Raw genomic sequence first — 17,422 nt, 5'->3', positions numbered from 1 at the left:
ATAAATCAGTGCTATTGAACACCCTTAGCGTCTGTGTGTTGTTTCGAAAATATTGAACCGAAGGAAAGTAGTAAAAAAGTGCTTTGGACAAAACCTCTTAACTCCATTGGACCCTCAAAATGTCCGCTAAAGCAAATAACTCCACCCCCTCTCATGGAAGTAATTGACAAATATATAAAGTAACACCAACTTTGATGAGGCTGTATTGCTTTGTTTTAAAAAAATATATGGTTTTCTTAATTTCCTGAAAAATGTATATTTTTACATTTTGGAGTTATGAGGTTTCCTCCCGACAGCAGAGATATATATTTTGTTTCGTATCCTCCATATACAGTAGTCATTGCCGATTCGATCCCCCCATGCGCACTCGACTGTCAACGCATACGCCCACTGATGGTGCGTGGAGGACAGTAGTTTGGCAAACATGTACACACATGTGAAGCAGTGTTGATTTCGTCGACTACTACGAAGACGAATTTTATTCGTCGACTAACGCTTTTCACGGAAACTAAATGAAAACTAAGCTCTGATGACTAAAACGGAGTATATTGACAATTTCGTCAACAAATAACAACTAGACTAAAATGTTAAGGAAGGGACTAGTGGACAAGACATCCAGTACAAGTCAATAAGTCATTTTACACAGAGCTTGTAGATCGGCTATTTTCAGCAAGTGTAAAATCAGTCATTACGACGGCATCAAGGCCCGCCAAAATGCATTTTAGTCGACTAAATCAACTGTAGATTGAGTGGACTCAAATCTTTTGACATTTAGTCGACAGAAACTAGACCAACACTAAATCATTCCAGGTGTCTGAAATGTGACTAAAACCAATGTAGTTTCATTCCACAACACGATGACTAAACTAAAATAGAAATGTTGCTGGTCAAAACCACAATAATGTGAAGGAACCCTAAGTTGATCATAATAGTCTGTGTTGTGATTTCATGTACGTACACAGCATGCTTTGGTTCTTTGTGTGACCCAGAGAGGTACTCTGGTACACTTTGTCAGTTGCTCTCGAAGTGCGGTCTGGCGGGGACCCCCAGGGGTCCTTGAGGGGACCCCAGGGGTCCTTGAGGGGACCTCCAGGGGGTCCTTGAGGGGTGTGGGGGGTCTCTCTCTACGTCATCCTCAGACGAGCCCTCCATCGGCGTCTCCAGCCATCTTTGGTTCTCCATACATCCGGCCAGCTCATTTGTGCTTTCCGCACCAGCATCTTTCTTTAGTACGTCCACGTAGGTATCCACACTTTTCCTGGGCTGTGTGTGCTCCAGTTCCTGTTCATTTAATTGGATATCATTGGTCATCTGACCAGTTTCATTGGCTTTCATTGGATCAAATCGACAGGAACTGGAGCACACACAGCCCAGGAAAAGTGTGGATAGGTAGTGGGACGTCCTCTCGATCGAGAACCCGTGTGTTGGTTCCATAGACTGTAAAAAATATGGACAAAGCGTTCTCCGGGTCTAACATGAACGTAAAATGAAGCCTGAAATCGCTTCATTGTAAATCGCCATCTTTCTAGATCCGTTTGGTACCAGCTGGCCATTGGCTGGCTCCGTTTTGGACCAGCTGGCCATTGGCTGCCCAGACAACGAGGCGGGACTTCCCCCCTTCTTCTCCGTTGGTTTTTATTTTGACTCGAGTGGGAGGGGAATCCCGATCATAGACTGTAACGGTAGCCACGCCCCTCAGAACATACGCGATGTTTTTTTTTCTTTATGGTCATTTTTTTAATTAATGGGACCATAATTTTCCAAAAAGAATATTATGACATTAGAAATGAGACTTTAAACTAGTGACTGGAAGAAGAAAGTATTCATGACCATGTTTATTAAGGTAATACAGTCTAGGTGAAGTTGGGCCAAAATACATGGGCCTCTATGGAGCTATGGGGCTTTTTGGGTCCAGCCCAGCGCCACAACAGGCCATTATATGAACTACCGATTTCAAATGAGGCTTCACGAAATATCTGGCTGACTGCCCCCCTGGTTGGTTCCCACAGTACAAGCTTGTTTTTGGCCTGATCAGAGTGAAAATGGTCCGATTAGTTGGGACTCAATCAATCAATGTACAGTAATCAATTTAATGTAGGTTTTGTAATCTCAATAATCTAAATCCGCAAACTAAAGTAACTAGTAAATGAAGCCGTTAAATAATAGGAGTGGAGTAAAAAAAAAAAAGGTGCAATATAATGTGAAGTATTCAAACACGTAATACTTGAGTTAAGTATAACAAGTACCTCAGGATTGTGCGGTAAAGTACTTGAGTAAATGTACTTAGTTACCTGCCGTCGCTGGTTGACGATACCTATACTCGTCAATTTACGTGGTCAAATTCACACTATTAACCCACTCGTGGCGGGAGCCCCCTTTGGTGTTTTAAGCATTACGTTATACTTTAGCTATTGAAAAATAGCAGATCTACAAGCTCGTCCGCGCTATGAGCTTGTAGGTCTGCTATTTTTGAAAAATCGTGAAAATGTGGTGCCATTCTTTGAATCTATATACTTTCAGAGTTAACGTTTTTAACTAAAATATTTGCTTCTAGGGGTGGGGTCCCTGGAACATCATATTTTCAAATGGGGGTTACATTATAATTATAATTTTTGGGGTCCTTGACATGAAAAAGGTTGAGAACCACCGACATAGAAACATGTTTTTTTTTCTGAAAACTGATTTAGAAGACATTTGTAGAATCAGGTCTAAATGGGTCAATAACTGGCCTCGGGTGTTGCCCTGCTCTATACCATAGTGTGTGCGTGTGTGTGCGTACGTGTGTGTGTGTGTGTGTGTGTGCGTGTATACCCACATCAGTCATGTAGGAAGGAGCAGTTCACTCCTTCCCCTCACAGATCTGTAACACAACACTATTAGGACACGCACAATTGCACACAAGTGTGCACACGCACGTACACAATACATGCGCGCACGCACGCACGCACAGCGGTTCCGCACTAATAGCACTGTGACAGCGTAACAATTTAATGTTTTAAATTAAATTGGGTGTGAAATAAAGAAATAAAACACACACACATTGCATTTTCTCCCATACTACGTCGATAGTTCAACAGCAAAACAATTTTCAGGAAGTATTTCATTCACAGACCGAGGAGGACAGAGTCAATCATTTTTTTATTCCCTTAGGAGACGAGCGAGTCCACAATGCTCGCACTTAAATTAATCAGATACACACGGCTCAATATACAGTACACACACACACACAACTCAATATACAGTACACACACACACACACACACTCGACAGCAGTGGTGTCCAGTCAAACGAGTCGCCAATTGATTGCATTGATCAACACTTAATTAAAAGTAACCTAAAGTAATAATCAGTAGGTGACAGATTACCGACTCTGAGAGTCTAGAAAGGAACCAATGGGAGTTCAAAGTTCAAACACTTTTGCTGCAAAGGGGGGGGGTTCAATCTCCTCGGCACAGCCTTTCGATTTGTTGAAAATTCCACCCATCCCGGGAACCCCTTTTGGTGTTTTAAACATGTTATAATTTAGCTATTGAAGAATGGCAGATCTACAAGCTCACGCTATGAGCTTGTAGGTCTGCTATTCTTTTGAAATATCATGAAAACGAGGCACAAAATCAGGCCTAAATGGGCGACGTTGTCCTCAGACAGACTGCGAGTGATTACTGTACTCTTGTCATGCATGCCGTGCATAGTTTTGGGTTGTCTGGGTGGTGCAGGGGGTAAAGTTCCTACTGGGCTTGCGGTGCAGCAGCAGCAGTCGACATTCTTGGCTGGATACACCGACCGACGCTAACAACAACAATAACCCAGGTTGGCGTGTGTGTGTGTTCTCGGGGTGGGAAGCCAGCAGCAGCAAGCAGCAGCAAGGAGAGATGACGGCCCCCCTCGGTGATCTCCGTCTGTCGCTGCACTATAGTGACTCCTACAGGCCGGTTTGGGGATGGCCGTTCGGCAGGAAGCGTGCAAACCGAGAGGAATATAGCACTGCCACCCAAGTGTGGAATGCCCCGGACCCCTTCCCTCAAGAAATGCAAATCTCTGGCGTCCTTTAAAACAGCCCTGAAAATCCACCTTTCAAGCATGCCATACCCTATCTTTTGTATTACTTTTTGTGATGATTTGAATTTGTTATTTTTCATGTGCATGATTATGAATTGAATACTTCAACCGATTTTGACGTACAGTAGGATATTCGTAAAGGCGCAAAAAAACAAAAAGGCGAACCAAAGTGGTTTGGCACAACATGGATTATGTACACAGGGGGGGGATTAAATAACAGCTACATTGGAAGAACAATGGAAATAATTAAACCACGATAAAAATGGCACCTATTTTGGGCATGTCATAAGCGAAGCATTTCCACGTTTTTCCATTTCCTTTTTATTTTATTTTCCAAAAACATTTTCCCAAAATAGTAGATCTATTTTTGGAAGCGTTTGAAGCGGTTTATGCATGCATAAATCAGAGAGAAAGGAACTAACCAGTTAGCTGGTTTGTTAATGCAGGGGTTCTCAACCCATGGGGCGCGACCCCTCGGGGGGTCCCCAAAATATTAAAAATAAATAAAAGAATTTGTATTTTTTGCAACCGAATGGTGGAGAATGGAAATGAAGAGTTTACATAATAGTACACATAGTACATGCATACATTTCCTTAATGATTATTATCTGGTTTCAGTATTCTGGGCTTTACAGAGTAAAAAGCGGGCCATATCTTACCGGCACCATGAGCTTCCATTTTGAAAGAAATATCCCGGCGCCGATTGTGTTAACCCATTTTGCGCGGGAACCCCTTTTAGCGTCAGCATCATGTTATGCTTTAGCTATTGAAAAATAGCAGATCTACAAGCTCATAGCGCGCCACCGAGTGGCACGCTACGAGCTTGTAGGTCTGAAAAATCGAAGAGCGACTGACATAGAAGACCTTTTTAGAATCTGATCTCAGGTCAGAATGAAAACTGTCAGGATGTAGAAAACCTTTTTAGAATCTGATCTCAGGTCAGAATGGGTTAATGACTGACTGGACACCACTGATCATCTTACATTCAACAGCCCATTGTCCCCAGTGGTGGTCTGCCCATGGGACAGCCACCCGCCCCAGGGAACATTTCCCCTAGGCCTCCCCCCCCCCCCGGTGGCCGTCTGCCCATGGGACAGCCACCCGTCCCAGGGAACCTTTCCCCTCGGGCCCCTCGCCGATGGCTGTCTATGCCTCATGGGACCGACTGCCTGCCCCGAGCCGGGGAACATTTCCTTGGCAGCAGAACCGTTTCCGATGGGTTTTCTGTTCAGGGACGTTTTCCTCTTTTTTAGCTTTCTGTTCTTTATATATATATATATATCTCTCTCTCTCTCTGTGGCTCCGGAGCGCTCTGTCCATATCTCCATGGTAACAGGGAAAGTCCCCCCCACACACACACACACACACGTTACCAAGGGAACCAGGGTGAAGGATATGTATAGCTGTTGGTTTCGCTTTGGAAGTCTGGAGAGAGCCGTGCGTGTGTGTGTGTGTGTGTGTGTGTGTGTGTTTATACTGTGTGTGTATGTGTGTCCAAAGTCCTGTTTTTGTGTTTGAGCAATAAGCACGTCACTTGGCCATGTCCTCGGCGACGGCCTTGCCGATTTTGTCCTTCAGGTACGCCAGCCTCTGCCAATCAGACTTCAGCTCCATCCACTCGTAGTACGGCACCTGGAAGAGGACAAGGAGGAGAAAAACAAGGATGAGGCTTTTAGGAACCACTGCCGTGTTTTGGACCGATCATCCATCCATCCTCCATGACTGTTGCGATTTTTCAAAAATAGCAGACCTACAAGCTCGTAGCTATATGAGCTTGTAGACCTGCTATTTGTCAATAGCTAAAGCATGACATAATGCTTAAAACACCAGAATAGGTTAATTGCTTCGAATACGCGACTCTCTCCTTTGCGCGGCCGGCCATTGGACACTGTGGGGAGACGTCTTCTCATGACCATAATGAGTGTGTGTTGCACAGTGAATACCAACTACACAGTCAGCGTTTCATCCGACAACGCATTGTCATCGTCGACGGTAAAAACCTGATTCATTGGGTAGAATTTGTTATCCTTCTGGTTTAAAGGACCACTTCACCACTTTTCAACCTATCTTCATATAATAGGTCCTCACTACGTTTTTAACTCAAAACCTTGCTTCTGAGGGGTTCCTCAGATAATAATAATAATAATAATAATAAACTTTATTTGTATAGTACCTTTCATACATAAATGCAGCTCAAAGTGCTTCGCAGGGCAGGACACAAAAATATAATACAATAAAACACAAGTAGTTAAAAAGATAGAACAATGGCAAAGAACAAAAAAAACAAGATGGGGGTTGGTGGCCAATTGCAGATCATTTTTGGGGGTCCTTGACATGAAATATTGAGCACCACCGATATAGAAACATACTTTAGGTATTTCAGAAAACTGTCAGTATTTAGAAGACTTTTTATTTATTTTTTCCCCCGACGACAGGCCTAAATGGGTTAACAAATGAGACCTGTACCCTCTCAGAGTTGCACGTATATCCAAGTGAACAGGGAGGAGTACAGTGCCGCTGCCCTGGGTTGCTGTGTGCCAAAGCTGCTATAGGGAATGAGAAACTATTCTTATCGCACATCATGCACATGTCCCTCTACAGCCTTCTGGAAACTACTTTTAAAGCTTCTTCTCTATGGATTTAAAAACAATTCCCCTGTGTTGAGTGCATGAAACGTACAGTAGAAGCGCGCACGCACGCACCCAGCAGATGGCTTGCTCAGGTGGCTTTTGGAGGAGTGCTCATTGGTGAGCTGTAGAGATTCGTAGATGAGCCGCGACGCAGACGTGGCCGATTATTAATACTCAATCGATTCACACACACACATCCATACATCGATGGTGGAGGAAACCATGCAAAGGCACCCACCTGCACATCGGGGGAGCAATTAAGAGGTTCAGAGTCTTGCTCGAGGACACTTTGACACCGACTCTGGGCAGTCAGCGACCCCCCGACCATGCCAGGCACCGGCCTACAGACAGGCGCTATATACAGTGACTTGCTCCAAGTACACTTTCCCGACACAAAGACAGAAAGAAAGCTCGCAGCTAAGATGGAACCAGGAACCTTCAAGGTTCCCAGGCAGCCGGCCAGCCGTGTGTTTAACCCATTTAGGCCCCCCCCCCCCCCCCCCCCCCGCTGCTGTGGTATGATGGATCATGAAGTAGGGCGTTCATTTATGGAGAAAATAAAAGACCTATGGCCGACAGCAACGATACAGCGATGGCCCTGCCGTAGGGATGAAGCGCAGTGCGTTAACAGCATTAACCCATTTTGACCGGAGTACTAGGAGGACGATTCTACAAAATGTCTTCTAAATCATGACGGTTTTCTGAAAAACCTCATGTTTCTATATCAGTGGTTCTCAATGTCAAGGACCCCCAAAAATATATGCAATAGGCCGCCTCCCCCCCCCCCCCCCCCCCATCTGAAAATATGTTGTTCCCCAAGAAGCAAAGATTTGAGTTAAAAATGTTCACTCTGTTCAATCAAAATGATTTGAGGCAACATTTTCACGATTAAAAAAAAAAATAGCAGACCTACAAGTTCATAGCGCGGCACTCGGTGCCGCGCTATGAGCTTGTAGATCTGCTATTTCTTCAATAGCTAAAGTACAACCTAATGCTTTTGAAACGCCAACAGAGGGTTCTCCCAGCCCAGAATGGGTTACGGCGTGCATCTAATTTGATCGGGCACGGTGCCACAACGCGTCTTAAGGAGCTTGTCCTTGGATGAGAGGAGCGGAGAGAGAGCTCAGATTGGCCTAGATGGGAGAGACAATGCTACCGTTGCTAAGCTAGCAGTCTCTCTCTCGACTGGACTGTTTATACGGAGGAGAGACACTGCAGGCCCATGGCTCTGCTGCACTGCTCATCATTAGACAAGCCTTATAAGTTACAAACAAGATGTATTGGCTGTTTATTAAAGACAATTGGAGATAATCAGTTCACCGCCTTTTTTCACATAAAATGACAGATGACCGATGTTTTTTTTTCTATTTTTACTGGAGTAGACGATAACTTTTGCTGCCAACCGTCAACCAAATGGGTCCATTTTACGCTCTCAAGTTAAATTATTGTTAAACATCTGACATGACTTAAAGGTATATTCAGTGATTTCACTTAATTCAAATATCACTTATTTTTTTGTTTTGTTGTGATAATCCTCTCTACTATAGAGTGTGCTGACCATATAAGGAGTTCTTCCCTGTCCCCAGTTAGCCCCTGGGGGTCAAAAAACCTTAGGTTTCGTTTTTGACTCTCTATCCTGATTGGACGAAAGGCTGGGTCCCACAGCCAAAAACGAAACCTAAGGTTTTTTGAGTGAAATCACTGAATATACCTTTAACCCATTTTGGGGCGGGAACCCCTTTTGGTGTTAGCACTATGTTATGCTTTAGCTATTGAAAAATAGCAGATCTACAAGCTCATAGCGCTCCACCGAGTGGCGCGCTACGAGCTTGTAGGTCTGCTATTTTTGAAAAGTCGAAGAACCACTGACATAGAAACATGGCTCTTTCAGAAAACTGTCAGAGAAGAATCTGATCTCAGGTCAAAATGGGTTAATGTGAGAAGGGTTGAAAACCACTGGCTTAGACGCTCGGCCAAGCGTTGGACAGACTTTACCTCCCATTTAGATCTGAGGACAATTCTACAAATGTCTTCTAAATCATGACAGTTTTCCCAAAAAAAAACCTATGTTTCTATGTCAGTGGTTCTCAGCGTTTCTTTTTAAAATGTCTACAAATGTCTTCTAAAGTTTTATGAAAACCCCATGTTTTCATGTCAAGGACCCCCGAAAATATATGTACTTGGCTGCCGACCCCCCCCCCATCTGAAAATATGTTGTTCCAGAAGCAAAGATTTGAGCTAAAAACGTTCTGAAAGAATATATTCAAAGATTTGCACCACATTTTCACGATTCTTCACAAATAGTGTTTGAAAAATAGCAGATCTACAAGCTCATAGTGCGAGTGCCGCGCTATGAGCTTGTGGATCTGCTATTTTTCATGCTATTTTTCAATAGCTAAAAGTAGAACATAATGCTTAGCCCAGAATGGGTTAAGCACTTAAGAATGTCTACATGTTATTAGACACCTTTAGAAACACATTGGTGAAGACATTTCTTGGGTAATGATTTAGATCCCAGATTTTCATAGGTTTCCCTTACTATCTAAAAGAACATAGTACCGTACATACATTGTTGTTTTTTTTTACCCAGAATAAAGTTTAAAAAAAACCCCCACAAAAACCCCCACAGGACATTTTGGTCAAACTGCAGCACAGTTCAGTTTAACCCGATTAGAACTAGGTTTAAAAGAGTAAAACAGGTCAACCCAGAGTAGATGAGGTGAAAGGTATAGAGAAGCTCATTCTCAGTGAGTAGCAATTAAGCTAACAGCCCGGGGTGGCTTGTCTACCGTGTGTTACTACAATCAATCACTCTCGGAGTGTGTGCGTGCGTGTATGTGTGCGTGTCAGGTGTAGTGTTAGTGGAAAGTGACACTTTAACCGACAGGGTCTAGGCTTTCAAGGTGTGTGTGTGTGTGTGTGCATCTTTCCTCCATCCTATTCTCGTGGGGATTAAAGAGAACAGCGTGGAGAGTGAACGTGGTGCTCACATTTCATGGCTCCATTGCTGTTTTGCGTTGGAGGCCGGAGGTGTCTATAGAGGTTGCCGTCGCTACTACTAGTAGCACGTTTACTACCGCGGCGCAGCGGAGTGATTTATAGCTCTATAGCTACGTATAGGTACAGTGGGACTCTGCCTGTTGACCGGTCTTATCACTGATGCGACACTAGATGGCAGCGTAGTGCATCTCTGCATTTCAGAGCTGTGGTTATCATGTTTTTATACATTTTTATAGTTGCTCCTTTACACCTGACAGGGGGGGGGGGGGGGTTTCCCTGGTTGGACGTAAGCGTGTGGAAGGAACACGTTATTCCGACCAGTTCCTTTCCCCCTCTCTCAGGCGTCCCGGCTGGCCGAGGGGGAGGCAGTTTAGAGACCAGGATTACTGCATGTTTTTTGTGAGGGTACCTACCCTAGGGGGACACGGGGGGAGAACATGCAAACTCCACACAGAAAGGCCCTTTCGCCAACCCTGCCTCGGGTATGGGCACTGATGACGTGGAGGAGAGAACACACACGCACGCACACCCCACCCGCGCGCGCGCGCCCACAGTGTCCCCAGCGGGAATCGAACCCAGGACCTTGTAGCTGTGAGGAGACAGACACTACCAACTGTGCCGGTTATGTGTTTTTGGCCGCAGACCTATACAAACATTTGGCCAGTGTGTGTTTGTGTGCGTGCGCGTGTGTCTGTGTGTGTGTGGTTGTGTCACCTCCACAATAATGAAGCCGGCCAGCTGCAGGTGTCTTCTCTTCATGACGAATCGACCAAGCAGTTCTTTACTCCGCGAGCCAAAGTTGGGAAAGTCCCAGGCCAGAAAGGCTAGTCTGAAAAACACAAGCGACAACAACACAGATGTGGACATTGAAGTTACACTGGGGTTTGTATAGGAAGAGACAGACATGTCTGTTAAAATACAAATATCTAAACACTGAATCAAGCAACTTTAAAAAAAACTGTCTAGGGGTGCTCACAAAAGCCTGAGAAGAAGTTTGAAATGACCCCCCAAACCATGTTTGAAAGTGAAATGGGGGAGTCTTTCCCGTTGCAACTGTCGCAATAAATTGTTTCCTCAGGGTGGGACAATGACAACTTGAGTCTACATAAATTAACATAATGAGTGTTTTCTACTTTTGGTACCCCTTTTGGTGTTCGCATTATGTCATGCTTTAGGTTTAGCTATTGAAAAATAGCAGATCTACAAGCTCATAGCGCGCCACCGAGTGGTACGCCACGAGCTTGTAGGTCTGCTATTTTTTGAAGAATCTTGAAACAGTGTTTGAGAACGACTGACATGGAAAAACATAGCTTTTTCAAGAAAACAGTCAGGATTTAGAAGACATTTGCAGAATAGTTTTCAAATAGGATAGGCGCGATAGGGATAAGTATAAGTAAGTAAACATTTAGAGTACTTTCACGACAGATAAAACAAGATCCCTCTCTCCTTGAGCACTCAACGCAGCTGCTCTGAAATACATCCTGACGAGTATATCAGACAGAGTAACCAATTAGTGAGAAGAGGATGTGGCGAGGAGAGACGAGTGTGTCGTTAAAGTTGCAATGGAAAATCCTCAGAAAGAGAAACGCTATATTATTTATAGAGGCGATACTATAGTACAGACCCTCCCCTGAAGTGACCAGTTTAGCAGAGAGATTAGATGTCTGGGATTGTTTTTTTTGTTTTCCCAGACCCCGCCATTGACGTTTATCGTTCGTCACGTGGTGGTTTTCAGTGGCTTCCAGCAAACCTGTAAGGCCCCCCCCTTTTCCCACCAAAAGAACTTTGCTTCTAGAACCGGTTCCGTTTCTAGACTCTTTGGGAACCTTATTGGTATCTATGACGGAACCGGCGGCCATTTCTTTTGGTTGTAGTTCTGATCATTAGGAATCTGAACCAGTTTGTGTTTAGTGGAAGCACTCTGAACTGGTTCAATATTAGCCCATTTATAATATAATATACCTAATATAATGCCATCGCCATTTTATTTTATCGTGTCAGCTAAATCCTCATTAATGCAAACTGGATTAAACATACTCAAGCCTGCACACAGTCTAAATATGGCCCCGGAATATTTTACCGAGCAAATGGACCACCTTCAAAAATAATGTAATAATAATCATAATTTTTTGTTGTCATGGACACTTGTGCAAAACATTAATAATTCTACTCGAGTTGGAAGCATTTAAGACCCATTTTAACCCTCAATGGCTTCCTTTCTGAAAAATAACGCCATTGTAAAAAGATTCACGCGTTTAGATATTCTTAATTTACAATGAGATGCAGACGAGAGCTGGTGCCACTTGGACCCGGACGTAACGTATAGCACTACAAAATGACAAAATGATATGCTTTAGCTATTGAAAAATAGCAGATCTACAAGCTCATAGCACGCCACCGAGTGGCGCGCTATGAGCTTGTATGTCTGCTATTTTTGAAAAATCAAGAACGACTGACATAGAAACATAGCTTTTTCAGAAAACTGTCAGGATGTAGAAGACATTTTTAGAATCTGATCTCCAAGACATGATTTAAATCTCCCTCACTGTTTGACTAATAAACAAAGTGTTTTCTAATGACCCATAACGGAAACTGATGAATTTACGTCGCTTAATCACTACAAAAAGGAAATAAGCAGCTTTCTAAAATAAAATAAAAAGGGAATTCTGTACCAACATAAAAATTAATATATAAATATATTTTGGCATTTAAGAATCAATTCATAATCGTCCATGTCCGCATCGTGATTAACCCATTTTGGGCCGGGAACCCCTTTTGGTGTTAGCATTATGTTATGCTTTAACTATTGAAAAATAGCAGATCTACAAGCTCATAGCGCGCCACTCTGTGGCGCGCTACGAGCTTGTCGGTCTGCTATTCTTGAAAAATCGAAGAACGACTGACATAGACACATAGCTTTTTCAGAAAACTGTCAGGACGTAGAAGACATTTTTAGAATCTGATCTCAGGTCAAAATGGGTTTTAATCTATGAATCGATTTTATTTCCCACCCCTAGATGAAAGCAGAGCCTCTTTCTTTTCTTTTTGAGACATTCGGTGATTGCATAGTCATAGAGCAATTTACAATTTACAATTCAGGCATTTAGCAGACGCTCTTAATCCAGAGCGACTTACATTTAAGCAAGAACAAAAGCATGGGAATACATCACATAAAAGCATTTATCATGAAACATGCGTAAGCTAAGAAGGTAACAGTGGAATATCTATATAATGAAACTATACATACACTATACATATAAACTATACATATTTACTACTATGCTATACATATGTACTATGGCGTGCTATGACTATATACAATACAATTATAGTGCTGTCTACATAACATGCTATAAGTCTGTGTCAAATGCTATCTAAGCCAACAGAAATGCTATCTAAGGGGTTAGGGTAAGTGCTATGGGCCATGATGGAGCAAAGTATTCCGTCTTGAAACTTGAAAGATTGGTAAAAAGATTAAAAAGAAAATCGTTTGCAGTGTGAGCAGACTGTTATAGAGAAACTCAGGACCGGAATAGTTAAAATCCTAAAGGACCATTTAGGAGAAATACATGTAAAGTTATCCCTCTCACCTCCGTGCTCCGGCAGGTAAAGGCTGTCCGTCTTTTCCTCCTTCTGTCAGGTGAGGAGCCGTCAGCGAGGACAGGCCAATGGGCTTGTTTTCAAAGTTAACCACCAACTCACCATCTGATGGGAGGGGGGAAAAAACACACACACACACACACACACACACACACACACACAGCCATTAAAATACAGTCTCTTCAGTAATTAGACAGTTGGATATAGAGCAATTTACTATTTAACTGAATGATGGATACAATGTATGTAACCTAGATACGTACCATGCCCTGATGGAAAATGCTGTTTTACACTCTTTTTTTTATTTATTATCTTTTTCTTTTTACTATGTTCATTAGTACTTTCAATACTAGTTTACTGATTACTTTTACTTTCTTGTACTGTCTGTCTTTGTTTTATTTGTCTTGTTCTGACCTTGATTGGGGGGAGGGGGAGGGGGGGATATTTACATGTCGGATACAACAAAATGTACACGTATGTTTATTCATTGCTGCATCAATAAAAATAAAAATAAAGTGTTTAAAAAAAAAGAAATGCAGTCTCTTTTCTGGTGCTTATGTACAAATAGAGCGTCGCAGTCCCTCCCCCTTTCAGAACAACGAGTGGCCCGGGAAATTAATCCCAATGCATTTTTCCCCATAGGCATTTCAAAAACGTATTTATTTAAAGACCTTTTAAGCGTCGTACGAAGCCAACTCTTGTCGTGACAAATCATAACACACACACACAATATTTTGGACCAAACAAATAATTACATAGATGAAAAACAACACAAAGTGTTGTAACCTGCTGTTTTTTTTCTTACTTTCTAATTCTTTGTTTGGCCCAAAAAAAATGTGTTTGTTGTCATGATTTTGTCACGACAAGAGTTGGCTTTGTCCGCGGCGTAAAACGTCTTTAAATAAATACTTTCTGAAAAGTCTATGAGGAAAATGAACGGGGGATTTATTTTCCGGGTCTCTCGAGGGGGGGGGGGGCGGGACTGCGACGCTCTATAAACCTAGGGGTTTTCAATTGATTGTGAGTTTGTGACCCAGGGACCACCATCCTGACTAAGAGCGACCTGGGGACCAGCACTATTTGTGTCAGGTGGGTCCACCTGACACAGTGGTGGTGGTGGGGGTTCCTGCACCATTCCATATGGGTTAGGGTCTGTCGTTTATTTTCTTCCTCGTTACAATACTCCCCTACGTTCGTGAGAAAATAAAGCCTCGTTTCCAAAGCATTTTAAACCCATTTAGTTTGAGTCAGCCTTCTTAACCCATTTTGGGCGGGAACCCATTTTGGTGTAAGCATCATGTCGTGCTTTAGCTATTGAAAAAATAGCAGATCTACAAGCTTGTAGCGCGCCACAGAGTGGCGTGCTAAGAGCTTGTAGATCTGCTATTTTTGAAAAATCGAAGAGCGACTGACATAGAAGACATTTTTAGATATCTGATCTCAGGTCAGAATGGAAAACTGTCAGGATGTAGAAGACATTTTTTAGAATCTGATCTCAGGTCAGAATGGAAAACTGTCAGGATGCAGAAGACATTTTTTTGAATCTGATCTCAGGTCAGAATGGAAAACTGTCAGGATGCAGAAGACATTTTTTAGAATCTGATCTCAGGGCAGAATGGAAAACTGTCAGGATGCAGAAGACATTTTTTTGAATCTGATCTCAGGGCAGAATGGGTTAACTTGCCTATAGTCCAGCCGTACACGGTGTCCACCGCCGTCCGCAGTGCGTCCGTGCGCGCACCCACCAGGCTCTGCAGGGCCAGCATGAGGCTGCTCTGCAGCGGGGAGACGGAAGTGCTTTTGGGGGTCTCGGCGGAGGCGAGGAGGAGGGGGACAGAGGAGGAGGAGGAGGGGTGTTGGGGGGGGTGCTCCAAGCGCAGGGTGGCGGCGATCTGAAGCAGCTTCTGTCGATAGTTCTCCGCCCGAGACGGGTCACCTGCACGGAAAGGAAAGGTACTATGTTTACCCAGGGTAACTGGACTAAGCTCAAGAACTTGTTTACAGCCAGGCCCTGCTCATAGAACATTTCATGGTAGAGGTTCAATGCCTTGCTCAAGGGCACTTCAGCGGTGTTAGTTTTAACGTGCCGGTCCGGGGATACGAACTAGCGACCTTCCGATATCAAGACCGCTCCGCAAACCGTTCGGCCACCGCTGCCTCGGAGGACGGAGTGGAATATGAGAGGAGAGAGGAGAGGACACCAGTGTCGTTTTTGGGCAGAGAATTCTGATTTTAGTTTTCGTCATCCGTCCCTTGAATACGTTTTGGGTCACATTTTAGTCACCTGGAATGTTTTTGTGTTAAGTCTAGTTTTAGTCGACTAACTATCACAAGATTTTAGCCGACTAAATAGTGTGTTTTGGCGGGCCTTGATGCCGTCATAATGACGGTTTTTACACTTGCTGAAAATAGCAGATCTAGAACCTTAGATCAGCTATTTTCAGCATGCAACTAATTGTAAAATGACTTCTCTGGTCCACTAGTCCCTTCCTAACATTTTAGTCTAGTTTTTATCGGTTGACGAAATTGTCAATATATTTACCGGTAGTCACCATAGCTTAGTGTTCATTTAGTTTCCATTTGGTTTTCGTCAGTGGAAAAAGGTAGTCGACGAACATTTTGCGTCTTAGTTTGTCGACGAAATCAACACTGGTGGACACTTACACATGGGTTGTCCCCATTATTGCAAAAGCGTCTAAAATCACATCATAAAATGATCATAAATGATTTTAGATAATCACAATTTTTTAGTCCTAATCGTCATAATCGTGTCCGTGTTGACATTTTTTCATGAATGAAAAACATAAAATAGAAATGGCAGATCATCAAGCTTACGTGACACAAAGTGACACGTTGTAAGCATGTAGATCATCCATTTCTATTATAAGTATAACATTTGTAAAAAAAAAAAAATCCAGTAATTTCTTCAGTTACGGTATCAGAGGCAAGCAGAAATGTAAATTCTATTCATATAAATGTTCCAATTTCAACACAATTAAATCGTTACTCGCACATTCTTTGTGTGACAATGAATGGTCAACTTAACCCATTTTGGTATTAGCATCATGTCGTGCTTTAGATCTACAAGCTCATAGCATAGGTCTGCTATTTTTGTTTTAATCGAAGAGCGACTGACATAGAAGACATTTTTTAATCTGATCTCAGGTCAGAATGGAAAACTGTCAGGATGTAGAAGATTTTTTTTAATCTGATCTCAGGTCAGAATGGGTTAAGACAGCCCTGCTTGTGGTGAGTTCAACGGCGTGGCTCTGTAACTATAGCATTTGTTTGTGTGTGCGTGCAGACCGTTTGTCTTGTAAAAATACCATGCGTGCGTACCTGTGACTTTGGCCGTGTGTGCGTGTTGTGTGAGCGCGGTGAGGTGGCTGGTCTTGGCCTGCTGCAGAACACACAGAGACCACACCACGTCCGTCTGCAGGAAGGGCTCCAGGTCTGGCAGAGACTGGTCCAGAGCGCTGTGCACCTGAAACACAACCCCTCGTTAGTCTAGAGGACAGGCAGAGACTGGTCCAGAGCGCTGTGCACCTGAAACACAACCCCTCGTTACTCTAGAGGATAGGCAGAGACTCGTCCAGAGAGGCTGTGCACCTGAAACACAACCCCTCGTTACTCTAGATCAGGGGTGGGCAACTTTGACGATGGAGAGGGCCACTGTATTTCCACACTCACTCCAGAGGGCCACTGTATTTACGCACTCACTCCAGAGGTGCCACTGTATTTCCACACTCACTCCAGAGGGCCACTGTATTTCCACACTCACTCCAGAGGGCCACTGTATTTCCACACTCACTCCAGAGGGCCACTGTATTTCCACACTCACTCCAGAGGGCCACTGTATTTCCACACTCACTCCAGAGGTGCCACTGTATTTCCACACTCACTCCAGAGGGCCACTGTATTTCCACACTCACTCCAGAGGGCCACTGTATTTCCACACTCACTCCAGAGGGCCACTGTATTTCCACACTCACTCCAGAGGGCCACTGTATTTCCACACTCACTCCAGAGGTGCCACTGTATTTCCACACTCACTCCAGAGGTGCCACTGTATTTCCACACTCACTCCAGAGGTGCCACTGTATTTCCACACTCACTCCAGAGGGCCACTGTAT

The 17,422-nt window shown here is 43.5% G+C and overlaps 1 protein-coding gene across 2 annotated transcripts in view; it reads right to left on the bottom strand.

The window, feature by feature from the left end:
• Window positions 1-3,143: 3,143 nt before the first annotated feature.
• Window positions 3,144-17,422, bottom strand: part of tbrg4 (transforming growth factor beta regulator 4) — a 29,380-nt gene continuing 15,101 nt past the window's right edge. For both annotated transcript variants that reach the window (XM_083761180.1, XM_083761181.1), the window contains exons 8-12: window positions 16,629-16,773; window positions 14,974-15,225; window positions 13,280-13,394; window positions 10,404-10,518; window positions 3,144-5,691 (exon numbers count right to left, since the gene is read on the bottom strand). In XM_083761180.1, coding sequence (XP_083617306.1) covers window positions 5,590-5,691; window positions 10,404-10,518; window positions 13,280-13,394; window positions 14,974-15,225; window positions 16,629-16,773 — 729 coding nt within the window. In that variant the 3' untranslated portion in view covers window positions 3,144-5,589. The remainder of the gene's footprint in view (window positions 5,692-10,403; window positions 10,519-13,279; window positions 13,395-14,973; window positions 15,226-16,628; window positions 16,774-17,422) is intronic.

The sequence above is a fragment of the Protomyctophum parallelum genome, assembly GCF_964188405.1.
Source record: "Protomyctophum parallelum genome assembly, chromosome: 3".
Classification (NCBI taxonomy): Eukaryota; Metazoa; Chordata; class Actinopteri; order Myctophiformes; family Myctophidae; genus Protomyctophum; species Protomyctophum parallelum.
The sequence above is the reverse complement of the archived record's forward strand: the minus strand, read 5'-3'. Positions and strand labels throughout refer to the sequence as shown.